Raw genomic sequence first — 22,664 nt, 5'->3', positions numbered from 1 at the left:
AGGCCATTTGAAAATGTTTATAGGGTGTTTTAAAGACATGAAGTTATGAGTTTCCATTATTTTTAAGGTTTCAGAGTAGCAGCCGTGTTAGTCTGTATCCGCAAAAAGAACAGGAGTACTTGTGGCACCTTAGAGACTAAGCTAATGTTTGCTATAGTTATGCGTATTAGAAGAGCTCACAGATAGGTAAACTGAAAAGTGATTAACTTGGGTTTACGACAATTCCTGTAATTAATACTTTAGGGAAGTTAGTCCTTATAAGCTGAGTTTTGGAAGCATCATGATACTTATCCTTTATCCCCAATGCCTTTATGAAAAGGCCCCCATATTCTTGTTCAACACCAGTTGAGCAATAGAGTGCCGAGGAGAACTTGGGAGAAGTTTCTACCACACCAGTCTGTTTTTTTGGAAACACCTGCTACAATGCAGTTCTGCCCTGTTCACCTTGACCAACAGTCCCATGCTGGTCCTTGATTACAAATTATTGCCTCCCAGGGGAATCTGGTGTCAGGTCATCTGTGCCTACATTGTATATCTTGCATGAGAGACATAACCTGGCACATCTTCCCTGGTGATCCAGACTCTTCCCCTGTGGAATCCCTGCTAGGATACCCCTCTTCCATTGCCAGGATTTTGCCAGCTATTTGCATCTGAACCCATGAGCCCAGAAAGTAACATTTTCAAAAGAACTTAAAAGTGGCTTAGGAGCTGAAACCAATGAGACTTAGCCTCCTAAGATCTCAAGTCACTTTTGAAAATAGGACTGAATCTCCTAAATCACTTAGGAGTCTTTCAAAAATTTTACGATGGTGTTTTCTGGAAGATCACCAGTGGATTGTAGTTTCCTCTGGAAGTCAGTGGTGTCTTGGAGATAGCTGGGAGTGCTGGTAGCGTAGGGCCTGAGGAGAGAGTCCCCATAACTTGCCCCATAACCTCAGCCGTGCAGAACACAACGCCACCCACAGCCTCAGGAACAACTCTGACATCATAATCAAAAAGGCTGACAAAGGAGGTGCTGTAGTCATCATGAATAGGTCGGAATATGAACAAGAGGCTGCTAGGCAACTCTCTGACACCACATTCTACAGGCCATTACCCTCTGATCCCACTGAGGGTTACCAAAAGAAACTACACCATCTGCTCAAGAAACTCCCCAAAGAAGCACAGGAACAAATCTACACAGACACACCCCTAGAGCCCCGACCAGGGGTATTCTATCTGCTACCCAAGATCCATAAACCTGGGAATCCTAGACGCCCCATCATGTCAGGCATTGGCACCCTGACAGCAGGATTGTCTGGCTACTTGGACTCTCTCCTCAGGCTCTACGTTACCAGCACTCCCCACTATCTTCGAGACACCACTGACTTCCTGAGGAAACTACAATCCATTGGTGGTCTTCCAGAAAACACCATCCTAGCCACTGTGGATGTAGAAGCCCTCTACACCAACATTCCACACAAAGATGGGCTACATGCCGTCAGGAACAGTATCCCCGATAATGTCACAACAAACCTGGTGGCTGAACTTTGTGACTTTGTCCTCACCCACAACTGTTTCAGATTTGGGGACAATTTATACCTTCAAGTCAGCAGCACTGCTACGGGTACCCGCATGGCCCCACAGTATGCCAACATTTTTATGGCTGGCATAGAACAACGCTTCCTCAGCTCTCATCCCCTAGCGCCCTTACTCTACTTGTGCTACATTGATGACATCTTCATCATCTGGGCCCTTGAGGAATTCCACCAGGATTTCAACAATTTCCACCCCACCATCAACCTCAGCCTGGACCAGTCCACACAAGAGATCCACTTCCTGGACACTACAGTGCAAATAAGCGATGGTCACATAAACAACACCCTATGACTGCTATACTTACCTACATGCCTCCAGCTTTCATCCAGACCACATCACACGATCCATTGTCTACAGCCAAGTTCTAAGATGCAACCACATTTGCTCCAATCCCTCATGCAGAGACAAACACCTACAGGATCTCTATCAAGCATTCTTAAAATTACAATACTCACCTGGTGAAGTGAAGAAACAGATTGACAGAGCCAGAAGGGTACCCAGAAGTCACCCACTACAGGACAGGCCCAACAAAGAAAGTAACAGAACGCCACTAGCCGTCACCTACACCACTCAACTGAAACCTCTCCAGTGCATCATCAAGGATCTACAACCTATCCTGAAGGATGATCCTTCACTCTCACAGACCTTGGGAGACAGGCCAGTCCTCACTTACAGACAGCCCCCCAACCTGAAGCAAATACTCACCAGCAACTACACACCACACAACAAAAACACTAACTCAGGAACCAATCCCTGTAACAAACCCCACTGCCAACTGTCCGCATATCTATTCAAGGGACACCATCATAGGACCTAACCATATCAGCCACACCATCAGGGGCTCATTCACCTGCACATCTACCAATGTGATATATGCCATCACGTGCCAGCAATGCCCCTCTGCTATGTACATTGGCCAAACCGGACAGTCTCTACGCAAAAGAATAAATGGACACAAATCAGACATCAAGAATTGTAACATTCAAAAACCAGTAGGAGAGCACTTCAGTCTCCCTGGACACTCAATAACAGACTTAAAAGTGGCAATTCTTCAACAAAAAAACTTCAAAAACAGACTTCAAAGAGAAACTGCAGAACTGGAATTAATTTGCAAACTGGACACCATCAAATGAGGTCTGAATAAAAACTGGGAGTGGATGGGTCACTACAAAAAGTAATTTTCCCTCTGCTGATACTCACACCTTCTTGTCAACTATTGGGAATAGGCCACATCCATCTTGATTGCATTGGCCTCGTTAGCACTACAAAAGTAATTTTCCCTCTCTTGATATTCACCTCTTCTTGTCAACTGTTGAGAATAGGCCACTTCCGCCTTAATTGAATTGGCCTCGTTAGCACTGACCCCCTCACTTGGTAAGGCAACTCCCATCTTTTCATGTGCTGTAATATTTATACTGCTTACTGTATTTTTCACTCCATGCATCTGATGAAGTGGGTTTTAGCCCATGAAAGTTTACGCCCAAATAAATTTGTTAGTTTCTAAGGTGCCACAAGGATTCCTTGTTTTTTCCCCCCATAGAAACAGTGTTGACCATCATGAGGGGAAAAGAGAACTAGGTTCTCCATCATAGCATGACAGCCCTTTATGAGTTGGCGAATGTGGCAGGCTGGTCAGTCTGAAATGTCACTGCTGTTTCCCATACCTTGACCCCTGTAAAGTTGCGGGGCTACTGTTTCCCTTTATCCTTCCTCACACACCTGGCAAAGCAGCTGGAGGGCTGACCTGAATTAGGAAAAATAGAAGAAATTCATACACACAGTCTACAAAATGTAATAATAAAAGTCTGACTTAGATTATTGGAACAATCAGCATTATGCCATAATGCTGTTGTTAATTTAGCTTTAAATCAGGGAGGTCTTAGAAAATGTGGGGAATTTACAACATATCAGCTGCCACAAGTAAGCAAAATGTGGTGTGCTAAGCACAGAGTTGTTCAGCCATAACTTTGAACTTCCTTTGTTTTTATTGGCTAAAACTAAGGTTTTAATATTCTATGACTTTTTCATGTGAATGAACATGCTACAATCACATTTGGTTTGTTTACTCATTGGTGAAAGTTTATGTTCAAAAGTAATATATGCTTATTTATTTCAACTTAAAAACTTGTCATCTTGTCCGCAGGCTGTGATGTATGTAACATTTGGACTCAAACTCTGCAATAGTGATTAAGGAGAATTTATATTTTGTGTCCAATAATTCTGATTTTTATCAGTACCTCATTGTAATCTGAGTTTTTTTCATGGTATTCTTAAGCAGGCTTTGATAGCTCCATGACTGGGATAGGCCTCCCCCTGGTGAGAATAATTCTAGTTGTCACATGGCATCAATAGAAAAGAATGCTGGAAAGCACATTTGGAAGAATATTTGTCAGAATATTATCTTTATGAAAAAATTCACAACCTTAAACATTCTTTATTATATGGTTATATGGAAAATGTGGTTCTTTGAAGTACATCACTAGCTTGTTTTGTATTTATTCAAATATTCTCTGATGATCACCGTGCACAAGTTTGTTTCATGTATCTAGGTTAACGTGCTATTATGCTGTACACCTTTGGTAGTTACCTTTCTGTTCACTGTTTACATAATGGTTCTTGGATCTTTTTTCCACTATTTATAATTGTTTTCTTACAGATATGGGTATTATCAGTGTAGCTAACTCTAATGAATTTCTTCACAACATTAGTTTTGTCAATATTTTCCCCTGATATCAAGCATTGGCTGTAGTCTTATGGAAATTAAATTCAAGTAAAATGATGTTATTAATTAGTACCATGGGTCATATGCACTCTTTAAATGATGCTCCATTCTCTTAATTCCCAACGATAGTATTGCTTTAACTTTTTCTATGAGCATGAAGTCTTAGTATGCATCCAATCTTTCTTTTGATAATCAGTTTAATTGTGAGACTGAGTAAGCTACTGGATTGGAAAGGTATAGAAATGCTTTTATCATCTCAACTTGACTACAATATCTTACTGCATACAGTACTCTCAGAGGTCTAAATCTGGTGGCTTCACCTGAATTGGAATGCAGCATTTCATGTTTTACTTGGGTTGTTGTTGGACGGCATATAGTTTCTTGTCTTAGTTCACCATTGAAATGACAGACTTATGATATGGAATGAGAGACTTATGGTATAGAGTTCAGTATTATACAACTTTAAAACTCCCAACGACAAAGATAGGTATTAGGATCTGGGTTGATGTAAAGGGCGTAAGGCCTGGATTGTAGCCATAAAGCATAGAGAACCCAAACTGGCATCACATCTTTATGATATTTCTGTACAATATGGTGATGTAATCATTCCCATTACGTCAGCCAAGAAGAACACACTCTCCAGAATGGCAGATAAAAGTCTTCTTCCTCATGAAACTCTCACTCTGGAGCCAAACTTTTGGAGTATGGGCTCCTCCAGGCTAGCACTGCAGCTGTGTCTGCTGAACCTGAACTTGCAGTACTCTGGTTAAGTTCAAGCCAAGTCGAAGAGATCTGATTCAGGCTGGCTAGAATGTGTGTCCAGCCAAACTGCTCAGCCAGCCGTACACATCTGATTTTATCTGTCTTAATTCCCATAGTTGGGTACTGTGTCTTGAGTTCTACAGAGTCCACTTCTGTTGGAGATTTAAAAACAGAATAAATTCCTTTGCTTAGTTTAGACTAAAGATGTGCATGCTCAGTACTGCTTTAAATGGTGAAGACCAGTTGAAGTCTGCTTTGTGTAGAGATTTTCTATATTTGTTTATCATATTAAGAAGATGAAGATACGGGTGGTTTGTATTTCAAGAAAAAAATGATTTTTTTTTCATTTTTGATTTCAGTGCACCGATGCCATATCTAATTGGAGTCCACTTAAGCTTAATAGAAGTGAGTAATTTTCAAACTAATCTTTATATTTCATATATGTGTGTGAGAATGGAAAAGATTACAGGGGGCATTATCTTTTTTCCTTATGGAGAAAGGATTGGTGAGCATTTTGTCAATTGTTTTATTAAGAACATGCATATTATAGAGAATAATTTTAATGAAGTCGCTTAGAGAATGATTACCAGTTTAATTAGCATAATGAAATGACTTACTACAAACACTGGAAGCACCATGAAAGTAGAAATGTCCTTGGTAAAAGTTGTGTTTTCAAAGGTGCTATGTGGATATTCAGGGCTTGCATCATGTGTTTTTGCTTATACTTCGTTATCTTTGTATGAATTTTCTTGTGCATTATGTTTGGTGTATTTAACCTCCTGTGTGTAAAATAGGGTATACCTCTTCACTAGTCTTTACTGGAAAGTCAACTTAATTAACATAGGTATGTCTACACTGCCATAAAACACCCACGGCTGGCCAATGTCAGCATACTCAGGCTTGCGGGACTTGGGCTGCAGAGCTATAAATTTGCAGTGTAGACATTCTGGCCGTAGCCTGGACTCTGGGGCCCTCCCCCCCACGGAGTCTCTGCCCATGAACCTGGGCTCCAGCCCAAACCTGAATGTCTGTGCTCCAATTTTATAGCCCTATGAGCCCAAGTCAGATGACATAGGCCAGCCACAAATGTTTTGTTGCAGTGTAGACATACCCTCAGGCTACAATACTTCATTTAACAGAATGAGAAAGAAAGGTTGAAGAAACTGCTGCTTTTCATCTCCTTGTATACAGTTGTTATCCCATAAACTATTATTGAATCTCTAACCTTTAAAAAACTTGGAAAAACTGGTTCACTAATGCTGTAGACATTGCAAATGTGCCTGAATGCTCAAGTTTTTCCTGATAATAAAAATAATGATAATAGTAAATTAGACTCTCATGGAGTCTGCTAAGCATCTGTGGCTTCCCCACTCATGTCAGACATTATTCTAAAAGAGTATTTGATTTGATTTTTCCAATGAAATTTTTTACATTCTTACTCTGCTGTAACCCTCTCTGTAAGAACCATTCCATGTTATCAGATGTCCATATACAGGCATAACAATAACTTTAAAAAACATTATTGTTTTGCCCAAAGACTAAAGGTTACTTTTTAAGAATGTTGGAAGAAAGAATGTGAGTTTCTAGGCACTGTCCCTAAGCAGTCTTTAACACTTTGAAGACAGCAGCTCACATTATGTCATCTTGTAATCATTTAAAGATGTCATTGGCCTTGCTTGTATGGTCTGGTTCTTGATTTTCATAGAAGGTACTTTGCCAGTCTCCCATTCAAGGGCTTTCTTTGGTTTAGACTTGCAATAGATAAGGCCATTTATAAACAAGAGTAAATTCACATTTGCTAAGTTGAGGTAGGGCTTTTTTCTCCTCCAGCCCTGTCATCCAGCACAACACACCTTTCTGTCCCTGAAAAAGACACATTTGTCACCTATATTGATGATTCCAGAAATGGTCTTCTGTATTGCTTTTGTCGGGAAAGTTCCTACATCTAGACATGCTATTGTGTTGACCACAGTGGCATGAAACATTAGACAGTAAGTCATCTGAGAAAGGTTTACTATGAAACTGAAACCACTGAGTTATTCCTTTGAGCCATGTTATTTCCAGGACTACATAGGCAACAATTTAGCCACCTTTCCCCAAAGAACAAATCACAGAATTTTCACCTTGTGATCACCTGCTTTCATGAAAAACTTTTTTTCCCTTTACTTCTACAAAGTGAGTAGATACCCAAGACCTCTGAACTCTCATAAATTCTGAAAACATTAGCTAATGTTTCCTTTGATTCTTAGTGTGATTATATGCTTATCTTCATCTTCAGTGTTCCACAAATATAAGGTGCTACTGTAATGAATTTATATCCAGAGACTATTCTGCCTGCAAATTAGGGGTGAAACTGTTCTACATAAACTTGAAGTGATATGTGAGTTCTTCAAACATTTTAGTTGCCTAGATCCAGCTGACTTATATTTTCCAAGCAGATCTCTATGAGTGGATAGTGTATCCATCTTACAGATTGTAGGGCAGCAGACATTCAGTGGTCATGGAAGATTCAGGTTAATTTTAGGATGATTAATGTAGAATTGCCCATGTGCTTCACGTTCCATTTAAGTACATTTGCAAAGTTCTAGACATACTTTGTGAAGACATTACTGCATTGATTCAAAGGAGAATTTTGATAATGCAACCTCACATTTACCTTTCCTTAAGTAACCTTCATTAGCTCACCTCGTAATGTTCACTGTTCGCTAATCTGTGAGACAGGAATTCTCCAAATGTGTCTCTCTTTCTGAGATAAAGTGAATGGGGTAATAACTTTTATTGGACCAGCTTCTCTCTCCCATATTCTTGCATAATAATAGAGTTTGTGAAAATAAATAAAGAATAAAGAGGCAGATTCTTATCCTAAAGTATTTAGTAATAGGGTCACATGCTTGTGTACATTTAGTAAAATGAACTGCAGGCAAATCTCTGGTTTCATACACTATCTGTAAGTGTAGTTAATTGGGGCAGAAGATGTTGGAAAACCTAAGTTGTACTGTTTTACTAACAAGATCAACTGTTTAAGGAAAGCAATGTCAGGAGGCTGTGGGGAGGGCAGACGCTCGCTGAGAATGGGGGCAAAGGGATTAGAGGGGAGAGCAAGGGCAGTTACTGAGATTCAGTGGGGGGAATGGAGAAGATGGGGGCAATAGCCTGCTCCAGGCTTGGTGGGGTCACAGTTTTTATTACTGGTCCTATGTCAGTTTCTTGGTCGCTGGTGCCCTGTGCTTCCCCATTCCATCATAGGTGGCTGGTCTCCTGTGTGCTGATGCGCCCTGCCCCCTGCCTAGATGCTGGTACTCTGTCTCCCACTCCATCCTGGTGGCTCACACATGTGCTCCTAGATCCAGTGTCTCCTCTAGGACCCTTGGTGGCCCAAAGACTGACCAGGCTTGGCCAGGGAGTCACATGAGCAGCCAACTCCCCCAGCCAGCTCAGGGCATAGGCTGTCACCTCTGTGTGGTCACTGCACACCAACCCTGGATGCCACAGTCTCTACAGCTACTCAAGTGAAATAAAACAGGAAGAGGATAATTGTTCCTACATGCTCCCCAACAGGTGGTGGCCTGATCCCAGGCCCCATGACAGCCAGTCCGGCCCTTCCTCCAGGTCCCACTCTTATTTCCCCCTTCCCTCCTGTGTGTTCAAGGGGTTAGAAACACACCTGAGTTCTGCTCTTGCCTCTATGAGGTATTGTGGGGCAGAAGACATGGGGGGACAAAAACATACATCAGCCCCTACAATATTTCCATTGTGGTGGCACTAGCCCCCATTGACCTCCCTGTTCCATCGCTCCTGGTGACAGAAACAACTACAAGTTCACCTGATCTGCTTCCTGTCATTTATAGATTTCAAATAATGATGATACCTTACGTTTCTGATTTTAGTTTAAAAGAATGCTATCAGTTTAATTTGATATTTAGTTAGTGCTGAACCTATTTGACTAGTCCTTTTACAGTAAGGGTTTTTAGATCATTTGCTCTCCTCTTCCTTATATTTTATGCCATGACCTTCCCATCTATAGTTCAACTGCTATTCAGCACCTTCCTTTGTTTCAGTAGTAAATGAATTCTAGCTGCAGCTGTCTCACGAATCGTCATGCTCTTTGGCTGGCTGGCAGACAATGCTATTCTGACATGCTGATGTAAAAGACGTCAAACTGCTGTAGCATTATGGTCACCCAAATCATTTGTTAGGCTCCCGTGATAGAGTTTATTAGGCAAATCTTCACATGTTTTCCTTATCATAAGCTTGATTTTTTTCTTTAAAAATAAAAGGTAAACTGGGTGCTTATAGTATGTCACAGATTACAGTATATTCATTTTACCTTTTATAATTTCCCTGAAATTAAATGGTGATTGTGTACTTTTTTTAAACCCAATTTTGCCACTTTCACAATCCCCATACTTCTTGGGGCTACATAATTCATTTGTGATTTTGAAAACTTTGAAACACATAAAGATAGGTACTAGGCTTAAATATCATCAACCAATTGTTAAAGTATAATGCTGTGTTTAAGTGCCCACTCATAGTTTCATCCCACATTATTTTAGCATTGGGGTCAAAATAAACAAATTAAAACTCTTTGAACTGGTTAATAGTTATCCAAACAGTTTCAGCATGAAGGGTCCAATTGCACCTTCAGTTATATCTGTGCAACCCCATTGCCAGCAGCAGGATTGCATGTATCTAAATTTAGGGCAGAAATTGTCCAGAAAAATATCTGAATAAAATTACAGATTTTAATTTTGAGATTCCATACAGTACATTCTGCTACTTCAAAGTGTATGCTGTTCACTGAAGAGGAAAGTTCTTTTAAAACTTCATATAATGATATCCTTGATCCAAAACATGAAAATGTTGCCTTTTCATTTATTTGTAAATTTTTATAATCCTCATATAATCCTCAACTAAGCATAGAAAATTGTGTAATTTATGTAGACAATGTATTAAAATACTAATACCCACTTGCATTTTTTCCTGAACAGAGAGTAAAAAATAGATCACTGGAGGATGTGGTTATGCTAAATGTTGACACAAACACTCTAGAAAACCCATTTAATGACCTGAACAACCTACCTAGTGAAGTGGTAAGTCTGATGGGTATTTCATGTTGTTGTTTTTTTCTTTTCTAGTAGCTTGAATTACTAATAGTGATTTTTACCTGCTTTTGCTAACTGAAATAAAAGGAATAAGGGGGAAAAGTACCAGCTGTGGCCCCATATTTAAGATTTTTACTTTTTTTGACAGTTGAGGAGATGTTGAATGGAACATCATATTCCTTATTGTAAAAGCAGGATCATAATTATAAAGCTAGCTGCATTCATTAGGCATTGCTGCTTTAAACGCAAGAGTCTCTTCATCTCATCTTAATCATTATATTACAAAGTAGGCATTTCTGTCTGCCTAGTGGCATGTCTTGCAAAAGAACGAGAGAGTTTTTGAAGGCAAAAAGAAGAAGGGGGCCAATTATCGGCTTCTGCTTCCCTGCCACCTGCCAGCGCTTTTCCTTTTAATTAATGATCTGATGGCACTGGTCAATATAATAAGAAATGCTTGTACAGTTGGGGTCAAAAAATTCAGGCTTTGATCATCTTCAACTTTCTGAAACATTTATTTGTTTTCTCTAAATTATTTCAGTTTTATTTTAATCTCTTCTATCCTGCTGAGGGTCGCATGAATGAAAACCTACACTGTTTGTCATTTGCTTTGGCAGAGCAAAGACTGCTTACTTAGAATTCTATTTGTAAATTAAACTGCTAACCCAGTTTGTCATAAAAGACATCTGATCCTTTTGAAATGACGAAAACTGTCTTTTGTCTGTAAAGGATGATAAATTAAGTGCCAGTTCTTTCTGGACTTTGATCTTGCACAGATTTTTTCCCCCTGCTGCTTATAATGGAACATATTCTGAATTTCATGTTAAATACTCTCAAAAATGCATTACACTTACCTTGCTTTTCCTTAATATAGTGCTGAAAGGATACCCTTTTGATACCAATGTGTGTATTTCGAGTTTTAGATATTCAAGATATAATAGTAGTATGCTATTTTAAATGTGTGTCAACAAAAAGTATTTTATAGAAAGGAGTGAAATCAAATAGTAGCCTGTTTCCAAAATTGCAGTCTTTTTTAAACTCTGTATTTTAACCAAACTAAGGCACTACAGTGACTGATAAGCCCTATCTTTATCTCAATGGTAATTTGTCTGAGTACATATATAACAGAAAGCAAAATCCTGATGCTTACATTAATTGTCCGAGACAGTTTATTTTAATATTATTACATTCTTAACTTTTTTGAGATAATGAAGGCATAGTTTGACCAGATAAAGTGTCAAATACTGAAATCTCCAAGCTCTAATAAAAGAATTTGATATTGTTTATATTTAATCTGATTGTGGTATATTTGTTAGTGATTTTAAATATATTGTATTTTGCATAAGAATAACAAGTTAAGTCAAAAACTAACAGTCACTCATTGTTGTGTCAATAATTCTGGCTGATTTTGCATTAAGTGAAAAATGTTATTTTGTTGAGGTTAGAATGTATGCCATAAAGTATATATCCTTTGTCACATGATAGTTAGATGTGAAATTCAGAATTAAGCGTTATCTTCTGTTATATACCAGTACTGTAAGTGACAGTGATTTCAAATAGTAAAAAAGAGTGCACACATTGGAAGGAAATCTGTTTGTTTTTAAACATGCTTATCAAAATACTCTGATTAGGCAGGCTGGATTAAAATAAAATTAGTGAATACAAACTCCCATACTTTTAGAGGTATGTTGTCCCCCAGGATGTATGCATGTAAGTCCTATTAATGTTAATAAGGGTTACCCAGGCACATAGAGTGCACAATGGACTTTTTATAAAATACAACATTCCATATACAGTATGGAACAAAACAGGGAAACTGTGTTTTTATAGATGTCTCACTTGCCAGATTTTATTGGAACATATTTTTCTGGATGAAACAAGTTTTAGTAGGTTACTTTATATTTCGTTTGAGTCTCCCCATCTCTTTTTGACTTGAGCAGTGAAACAGTTTTCCTTGTGGAACTAATTTGTTAATTAAAAACACATACAAATGTGGGTGAAAAATCCTAAACAAAGGGTACAGACAGTATACAGATTTTGGCATATAACATGACTGGGGAGAGCAAACTGTCTTTCATTCGTAAGAGAAATTACAATTACAACTGCTAATATATGGATATAAATATTTCAAGTATATTATAAACAATATAGAACAAAAATGATAGATCAAATTGAAAAGATTACAGCATATATTTGCAGATGTAAAACATATAAATACATATAAATAAAGCCCACAAATGTATAGACAAGGGTAATAAACCTTTTGATGAAAAAATATATAATCAGGAATAGCAATTAAGAGTGTTAAACCAGAACAAACTGCTGAAAGGATAAAGGCAGCTTTAAGTTTGCCATCCCCCTCCAAAAACTGATTTCAGACAAATTAACAAGCCACCATAATAAATTTAACATTTTCAAAGGATATTCTAAAACTGTCTCTTGTGTCTAAAAGGAAATTGGATAACAGCTTTCTTAATCAATAAGCCTGAAGATAATATGTTTTCAGTGGTGAGGCATATAACAGTTTAGCAAAGTCTAGTAATATGACTATTAAAATGTTAATATTTCTTTTATTGTGAATGAATTTCTTTAAAAATATAATATGAAATCTGAAAAAATTACTATTTGATATTATGTCTAATACATTATAATTAACTGAGATTTAAAGGACCTTTTAAAATCAGTCACTTAAGCATTTAAATTATACTTACATGCTAGATAACTTTCTGTGCATGTGAACTCTATTATTTTGTCAGATTGACCAGTGGTCTTGACTGTTCAAAGGTCAGTGGTCACAGTTGTCCTGAATTACCAGTCCTTTTTTCATGTGGACCCTCTGCTGCGTTGCATGCTGTAATCTTCTTAATGGCTTCATTCCAATATTCACACATAATATTCTAGATTTATTGACTGTTAGAAATACTACCATGCCAGTAGCAGTTCCGCTATTCCTAAGGTATTTAAAATTGGAAAAATAAATCAATGCAAGACTTTCAGGAATCCTTTGTTTTCCTTAAGGGGGGAAAAAGCCTTCTTCCTGTCTTCTGACAAGAACACTTGTTTTTAGATTTCATCATTTCACTATAGATTTGTCTCATTTCTTTAAAGAAAAGCAAAATAAGCAGCTATTTCAGTAAGAGTAAATTTTCTTCTAATACAATAGTCCACCATTTTTTCTTCTTGTAAGGCCTTATATTATAAGTTTTCAGTGATGGTTGAGACTACAAGCATCTCAAAATTATAAATGCTGTGCCCAATCCAGCAGTGACTTGCACACATGCTTAACTTTGTCAGTGGGACTACTCATGTACTTAAAGCTAAGCATTTTTCACAAAGACTTGCAAGATTGATGTCCTGTGTTTAATACCATGAGCAGTTCCATTGACCTCAGGATTGGGCCCTCTGCTTGTCTTGCTGTGTGTCAATGCTTTGAGAAATATTTATATGATTTGTGGAAAATTATGATTTCTTTAATATTTTCTGCATTTTGTTAAATAATGGTGCCAAGTACTAAAAAACTATAGAGCAACTGAAAGAGAGATGGTCTGTATAGCATTTAGACACTAGAATGCAGAACAATACCTATGTGTCCTTTTCATCAAGAAATACATTTTAGATAGTAAAGTAAACCAGTTTCAACACCGTAAATCCACTCCATATTTGATAAGTAGACTCTAATTTATTCAGAAAACTGAATATTTGCTTTGAATAGTAGTTCCTGTGAGTGTTGTTCCTCAAAGTACAACAGTTAGTGCTGTTGTAAAATAAATTGTGATTAGTTCCTAACTGTGAAACTGATTGCATTAGTCATAATATTTACATTTTTTTACTTATGAAGTGTCAGTAGGAAAATATATTATAAAAATAATTATTAATCCATTAGAAATCCAGAATGGCTAGCAAAGTAGGCAATATTGTGAGAGCCAACTGCTTATGTGCAGAGATTTTTACAATCATTCGGCATCACAGTGAACCTTGGTATAAGTTTAGAATTTAGAATATTAGGTTTAAAATGACAGCATTCTTTGAACCCTATTTGATTTTGGAAATAGTACATTTAAGCAGATACCCATCATTGTTTAAAAATAAATGGATATTTAGTGTAAAATGCTGAAGGGCTGAGATGTCCAAAGTCTGTGAATAGAGAAACTCTTTTCATTAAAATAATGATCTACATATTCTGAGGTTACCTTTTGTTTAAGTAAATTTGTTTTAAACTGCCCTCCATTTCTGTTCTTTAGCCAGTCCACTTTCTCACGGTTTGTGACTTGTCTTATTCTTAGTGGCCTGATTTAATAGGAATGCTGATTGAAACATAAGCAACTCCCACTCATATTGGAATACTATCTTGAATATCCATCTGGGAGATTTGAGTACCTTGTGCTTAGGTTTGTAGACAAACAAACATGTGATTTGTGTCAAGAGGCCTGTGACAAGTTTATTTTAGAGAATTTACAACCAAACTTTAAGGGAATACTGGATCCAGTCCGACAGTCTGTGAAGCTCTAATCCTGCAGGCCAAATTCATGCAGGTGGTTTCTGAAATCAATGGGACTACTCACCCAACTTTGATTCTGTAAACATTTGAGCACTTGCTTTACTTAGTTACCATGAGTAGAGACTATGCGCATGTATAAGTGTTTGCAGGATCAAGGTGAGTAGGTGAGTAGTCCCACTGATTTCAGAAAGACCACTTGCATGAATTGGGCCTGCAGGATTGGAATTTTACAGATTACAGGACTGGATCCAGTATTCTTTTAAAGTTTGGTTGTAAATTCTCTAAAGTAAACTTGTGAAAACTTGCGTAAATTTGGGCTGCAGGACTGGGTCCACAGTGAGGTTAAAAATAAGCATTTTAAACTATGTTGTTAAGAATTTAAATGATGAAAACTGAAATAATTTTATGAATTTATTTTGCATCATTCATTCTGTTTTTATATTTCTTTCTACGTGGGCAATAAAAAGAAAGTAATCAGTTTCACTTTTATTTCTAGTCAGTTTCTTGTCATCTTTACTTTTTTGCCTTTGTGCACTACAAGCACAGAGTATGTGGGTTGCAAGAACCCCAGGGGAATGTTTCAATTAAAAATCCCCCCCAAATGTTTTCATTGGAATATTAAATATAAATATGTGAATATATTGATCATAAAATATTTTTATTTATTCTTCTTATGAAGGGTGAATTTTGGCCTTCAATCACCTTTACAGTGTTTCATTGACATATTATGTCAAGCAATCAAGGTACAAGTCACATGTGTTTAAATTAATTACAGTTTGACCTGATTGAGTTGCATTTTTGAAAGTTTAAAATCTTCAGGGAAATACAGTGAATATTTCCAAAGTTGTGACACATTCTTTGCTTACCTCTTTAATATGTCTAGATTTTACGTTTCAGATTGTCCCAGCATGTGGTAAAAAGCACCAACCAACCAAAAAAAAAAACCAAACAAAAAACCCCCCCACAAACCCCGACAGTCCCTTGATGATATCCTATTAGTTCCAACTTTTCCACATCTCTGCTTTACCCTTGCTTGCTAGTGTTTAACAGTCAGTGAAGTGACCTTCCCAAGAGGATCCAAGAATGGTCAGGGCAAGATAAAGATAAACATTTTGCTTTCAGTGCAGTTTAAGAACCCCATCTCTGACTGCCCTAATGGATCACTAGTGTCTCCTGGAAGCAAACTTGACTGTTATTCCTGCCTCCTGTGAATTGCTTGATTCCAGTTTTAGCTTTTGTGACTTCCTGAGCACCAACTGCCATACAAGCTACATAACAATTCACTTTCAACCTTATAACATGTTTGGTTTTGTTACTGATATTGTGTAAACATACATTTGAAATTTGTTAGTCTTTTGTTTTATGCATTTGTGTTAATAATATTGCCACTATCATGTCACCCCAGGTGACTCACATTTCCCCTCTTTGGCTTACCACCTCTAGCAAATTATTTTTCCACCTTTCCCTGTTAACATGCTCAAAGATTCCACCCCACAGCCAAGTAATTGAAATTAATCCATTCAGGAGCACTTCACAGCACCTATTCCCTCCTCTGTTCACACTTGAATCACTCCACAAGTACTGATTTATCCTAGTTCAGACTGGTTTATTTTCAAGCTTCTCCTTTGTTTTAACCACCGCTTTCTTTAGCTAGGCTCTTTTTGGAGAACACTGTGCCGATACCACTCCAGTGACACAGTTCTTGTCGGGACACTGCTAAAGAAGCTCTTGCCACTGCATATGGTCTGTGAGAGAGACCTGGACCACTGGCAAACCATAATTGCCAAGAGTGGAAAGTCCATTGTGATCTGGTGGAGCTACCCCTTGCCTGTTCTTGGGGAAGGTGGGAGCTTGAGGGAGCTTCCCTTGAACTACAAAATAATCTTTTGGAGGATAGATTTGCCTTCATTAGCAGTCTGTATGGGAGCTGTTAACATGACTCTTACTGCTATAGTGCATTGTATCTTGGAGTATGTAGAATTCTTACCATATTTTATAGGGGAGTACCTTTGCCTTTATGCTGACACACCCTGTGGTTGCTGCAGTGGTGGTGGTTCTCTGCTTTCTGCTGCTCTTATTTATACCAGATAGACCCATGAGATGGTGAAGTTCTCCCCCGGGTATAGCTTACTAGCTTACTTCTTATCACACAAGGTTTTGACCATATTGATTGCTTATCTTATTGACTGAACATATAGGCTGGTCCCTCCCTCACCAAGCTTTATTTTATCCTTACATCCACTCTCCTCCCTCACCTCTACCATTACACACCCTCTCTTCCCACAAATTGCCTTATCTCCCATCCAACTCCTTTTCCTGTGCTCACTGCAACATTGTCTCTTCTCCTTTCAACAGAAAATGTACCTTCCCCTGCTCTTCAGTCTGTCATTGCTGGCTATGTGTTGTGTCCTTGCTTACACAGATAGTTGGGTGGGGGAATCATCAACATATATTGGTAATCCCTAGCTGTCCAATCCATCCATACAAAAAAAAAATACAGAGAGCCATCAAGATCCATGTATGTCATGCCAAAGCAACAGCTTTTTTTTAATAATCCATGCCCTCCCTTCTTCTGACACTTCCGTTGCTTAATTTAATCATTAGTGATCTTTAAACTTGGAGCTTGATCATGCAAGTGCTTATGCATGTAACTATACTATGTTTGCAAGATGGGGGCCTTAGATAGTAAGCTCTTCACGGGAGTGGCCTGTTATTTTTAAATGTCTGTAGAGCACAGCTGTGGCACTGCAGAAGTAATAATCATATTTAAGATATATTTATTACTTGGTTAACCTTGTGGTGAAGCTGGTGATGCATCAACAGAGTGTGGTTTATCCCTTTTTTATCAGTGAGGTAGGCATCTGTGTCAGGTGCTGTTTGTTTCATTTGACTCAATTGTTTCTTGTAGCAACACTTCTTTAGGACTCTGGGCAAAAAATAAGTATCAGTCCATCAGAAGCTACGTTAGAACAACATTAAAGGTTGTCCTGTAGTTTGGATAGCTGGATCTTACATTGGGATGAGGAAGGAGTTGCCTAAGTGGCAGTCCACAAAGGGATTCTGGCTCACCACCCAGAGTGCCTCAGAGAGATGAGGGGGATATGTGACAGAAGGGGAGCTGCAACACCATTTCAGATGGGTGCAGCATAAGGTCCTCCTTTGTTGACCTTTCTTTGCAGGCTGATGTATAAGGGAGTAGGCTTGAGGTCTTATTTCCTCTGGTTGTCAAGTGCACTGCCAGCACTAAACAGTCCTGGTTCTTGTATATGGCAGCTTGAGCCTGAAAGGTGCTCAGCATTCTGGCACTTATCCAGTAAAACACTTTAGCACCTGCATAGCTTAAAACCATGCATAGTTCCATTGATTTCAATTAAGGTAAATTACACGTTTCTCACCAGTATGTAATAGCATGCATTCTTTAAAAAGGCCCTATCTCAATAACAATTTTTACCATAAACCAATTAATTCAGTTGACATAATTGTGTTGGAAACTAAAGTCTCCTGATTCATTATTTGGGAGGTGAGAAATATTTTCAATTACATTTCAAAATGTCTGAGCTTTTTGTAATTTGTTTCCATTTTGTGAAAACCTGCCAGATTTTTATTGTTTGTTTATTTTCTGTTATTGCTTTTGCTCAAAAAATGAACCCCTAAGATTGGTCTAATTTTTTTAACAAAATACTCTGTTTTAAAGAGTGAAATTTCAATTTGATGAAGATCAGCTTTCATATGAAAATGTACAAGACATGACATTATAGAAAAAAATTAAATTGCAGTATGCAAAATTTTGCTGTCCAAAGATGGCTTGGAATCACATGAACATTTTTTCACAATTTTTTTTTCACAGCCCTATTTATAATATATAATTTACATGAATGCAAATTATTTTTTTAAGGAGGAAAGGGGGGAAACTTCTGTCTCTTGCATTTAGGAAATATTCTACTGGATTAAAAAAAGTGGAAATCTGGTTTTCATTTTTGACAAACCAGGTTTCTTTACACTGACCCTTGCTCTCTTATTTCAACATTAGTGAAATATAACTGTAATTGCTGACACATCTCTCCTTTTAAAAGAACTTATGAATGTTTTTCCCCTTGAATTAAATAAGCTTCAATTTTAATAACTTTCAAAATAATCATAAACTACAGAACAAAGAAAGTGAAATGACAAGCATTTATTTTTGCAACCTTGAACTGTGTAACTGTTTCTTGTACTGTGAATTGTACTCTTTTTTTTTTTTCTTTTGAGGTGTAAGTAAAAAAACTTAAATGAGCATTGGTGTGTGCTCTCCATGGGCTAACCGAATCAGACTCTAAACTTTTATCTGGATCTATGGAGCTTGGATATAAATTGAAAAGATCACAGCTATGGGGAGAAGACCTATACTGTAAAGGCCTTTCTGCATAGATTATGAACATCATAACTCAATAATTTTTTTTCAAAACTATAGTTATAATTGGACCCAATGGGGGTCTCTCTCTTTGATCAGATCACAGTAACTGTGACTTTACAGTGGAAAATGTCACTACTGTGAAGGTTTATCACCTGTAGAGCTGGTCTTTTCTCTGATGCCATGTTCAGTTCTCATTAGCATTATTCAAAGTTTAGTTGTTAATTAGGTTGACACTTCAATTACAATCATCATCTACAAGAACAGCCATGACTGCTTGCATAAAGAAACAAAAAGATATTCATTCTTGCATACATTTATAAAAGAATGAAACCTGTTTTGGTGATACTTTGTGCTTATAAGGGTAGCCTAAATGTTCTGTTTAAAGAGTAACCCGACTTAAAATAAATAATGCTTTGGACAGTATCTGATAACTTATGTATTGTTTTGCAAGGCACTTTGCAATAAAAATTAATAGGGAAATACATCTTCGTAATAATTGGAATTGATTTTTTTCCTCCAACTGTCTGGTATTTGGCATCTTAAAACAAGGATGGAAGAACTGTTCTTATTAACTACATTCACATATCTTTCTTGTTTTTAGGAATATCAGAATAATTCCAAAATATATGATCTTGCTCCAAAGCTTCCTTAACAAAAGAATGGCCTTTTAATCTAACATTACTCATGCCTTCCAGAGTTGTACCATCAGAACTTGTTTACCACATAAAACAGGGTAGATCTTCAGAAATCAGATGCTGGAATTAATGTTTTTTTCTTAATGCAGGTGCCTCATCACTAATAAAAAGGTGTTATCCCCTCCCTTTTCCATCCCTTTCACCCCCCCTCCACCCCATTCAGCTGTTTTATTCCTTAGGACAATTCTAAAGACACTGCACTATTGAATTTATACAGGCTTTCCCCAACAAGCAAACAATAGTGGCAACTGCTCCCAGGATGCATGAAAAATGATGCATGCTAATAAGTTGGCAACAAAAAATCTAAACTTGAGTGGTAAGTGAGCTTTAAGTGCCCTTAAAAATAACCCTCCACAGCATAAATGAAAGATGCCCAACTGGCTTCATCTCAGACAAGCAGACACATGTTATGATTGCAAAAAATCTGCAGAAAAGTGGCTCACAAGCAGTTTACTGTAAAATAATTAAAGCTTATTTATGTCAAGAGGCCTTGGGAAAAAAAAGAGAGCATAAACCAATTTACATTAGCACTTTACCATCATCCCCCGCTTTCGTTTCAATTAACAGACCAGCAGGTGCTCTTTGCAGTTAAAAAGATAAGCTATCAAGGAGGAGGATGAATTTTTGGCTGACCTGTAGACACTGTGGTTTGCCTGCTGATTGGGTTCATACCTTGCTGTACCAATTTCTGAGGTGTTAATTTAACTGTTCCTCTCTGTCATGCAGGTCTCAGCCTTGAAAAATAAACTGAAGAAGCAGTCTACAGCTACGGGTGATGGAGTAGCTAGGGCCTTCCTTAGGACACAGGCAGCATTGTTTGGATCCTACAGAGATGCACTAAGATACAAACCTGTAAGGCTTTTTATTATTTTAATTTGTTTTCTTTTATTCATAAGAACAGAAACTCATTATTTTACTGTCTGCAAGAAAAGTACTAAAGTCTTATCACAATCTTAAGGGTTTCAAAAAACAAAATGCTCTAAACGTTATCTTAAACTTGGTAATAAGCTGGTATTCTAGAAGTTGGGTACACGTGCTTCTTTGACTTTTGAACCTTGAGCATCTGAACAATCTGTGTTTTACTTCCAGTAGGTACTTGCCCACCAGAAAACTACTTTCCCTTTGTCTCAGTCATAGAAACTAAAAATGGAGCTCTAATAAAGAAACTACTTGTATGGCTCACTTAGGATTAGTGATGGACTGCAGGAACTGACAAGGTTGGGGAAGGGACTGATTAATTTGGAGGTTGGTCATTTTCTCTACTTAGAATCCCCCAAAAGTGGGATGTGGTGGAAGCCAAGAATCTTTTACTACCTCCTAGCAAAGGTTTGGAATCATCTAGTGGAACTGTTTTTGGTTTGGCTGTGTCAGGAAGCAGGGCCTGCAGCAGAGCCAGTCTCCAAGCAACCTAACGACCACAGCTGGCCTGTAGTAGACTGCCTGATTGGCTACACTGACTGATTGGTTAGAAGAGGCAGCAGACCAGCTCTTTAAGCCCTGCTGCAGAAGCCCTTCAACAGTTGCTCAAAATATTTGCCATTGGCTGTGTTAGCGCCTGTGCCTGCCAATAGTCCCAGCTTTGTGCTTGCCTTGCCTCACTTCAGATAACCTGCTCCTGATTCTTGGCTTCAGTTCCTGATTTCTGACTCTCTTCTCTGGCATCAGGTCTCTGATTCTGTCTTTGACACCGGGCTCCAATTCCTGACTACCAACTCCTGCTCTAAGCACTGAGCCTGACTCCTGCTCTAACCACTCGGTACAACCGCCCATGCCCTGATCACTGACAGGCTGTTTGGTGAATCCAGCATGCTCATGACCTGTGACATTCCTACTTTGATATCAGTAATAGGGCAGGAAGGGATGAAAGCCCGGTCTGTCTTAGCAAAATTTCAGAATATGTGTGTTTCTGAGGTTCAGTTGGTGCTTTGTAGACTGGAGCTAGCATGGATCTTTGTCTTTTCTGTTTTGTTAATGCTAGTGGAGTAATGCTGAGCCTATTGCTGACAGATGTGGTTAATGCCTATCAAAAGGTGGCACTTTCACAGCTGCAAATAGATGTTCAGAGAAGCAGCCTACTTAAAATACTTTCCTCTAACACTGACTTATTTGCAAACTACTGAGTGGTCTCTAATCTCCGTTTGGGGAAGGATAGTGAGATCATGTTGGTTTGGTAACTCCAGTATATCATGATCTGATATTTCTGACACTTTTGTTTAAATTCTGACTGCCTGATGTCCTGGATTCAGCTCTAGTTAACAGAATTGTTGGTGATCTTATGATAGACATGAGGGATCTGTCATTTGAAATCTGTCAACCTGTGATTCAGATGATCACTAGATGTAAGTGGGTAGGCTGTGGTTCCTGATAGTAATTGGCAGAATTGTTTGTGATCTCTAATTACACTCATTCTGGGATGAGAGATACACCTCTACCTCGATATAACGCTGTCCTCGGGAGCCAAAAAATCTTACCGCATTATAGGTGAAACCGCGTTATATCAAACTTGCTTTGATCCGCCGGAGTGCGCAGCCCCCCCCCCGAGCACTGCTTTACCACATTATATCAGAATTCCTGTTATATCAGGTCGCGTTATATCGGGGTAGAGGTTTATCAGAAAGTAGTGATGGGTGCCTTCTTGTTGCCCAAGACTCTCTTTTACAGGCTGCCTTGTTTACTGTTGACCTTTTTCGTACTGATCCCTCACTATCATTCTGACTGGCAGAGACAAGGCAAATGAGGGAATATCTTTTATTGGACCAAATTCTGTTGGTGAGAGAGACAAGCTTTCAAGCCACACAGAGCTCTTCTTCAGGTCTGCTGTGTGGCTTGAAAGCTTGTCTCTCTCACCAACAGATGTTGGTCCACTAAAAGATATTACCTCACGCATCTTGTCTCTCTACTATCCTGGGACTAACAT

General features: G+C 38.2%; 1 protein-coding gene across 2 annotated transcripts in view; it reads left to right on the top strand.

The window, feature by feature from the left end:
• Positions 1–22,664, top strand: part of LOC112115852 (DENN domain-containing protein 1B) — a 266,079-nt gene that overhangs the window by 183,315 nt on the left and 60,100 nt on the right. For both annotated transcript variants that reach the window (XR_002908855.2, XM_024213050.3), the window contains exons 11-13: positions 5,422–5,467; positions 10,051–10,152; positions 20,474–20,599. Coding sequence is in view for 1 of the 2 variants with exons in the window: in XM_024213050.3 (XP_024068818.1) it covers positions 5,422–5,467; positions 10,051–10,152; positions 20,474–20,599 (274 nt within the window). In the remaining variant the exon portion in view is untranslated. The remainder of the gene's footprint in view (positions 1–5,421; positions 5,468–10,050; positions 10,153–20,473; positions 20,600–22,664) is intronic.

Source organism: Terrapene carolina, unplaced genomic scaffold (genome assembly GCF_002925995.2).
Source record: "Terrapene carolina triunguis isolate 2854851 unplaced genomic scaffold, T_m_triunguis-2.0 Scaffold210, whole genome shotgun sequence".
In the NCBI taxonomy this organism is placed as follows: domain Eukaryota; kingdom Metazoa; phylum Chordata; order Testudines; family Emydidae; genus Terrapene; species Terrapene triunguis.
This window is presented reverse-complemented; position numbering and strand designations above follow the sequence as displayed.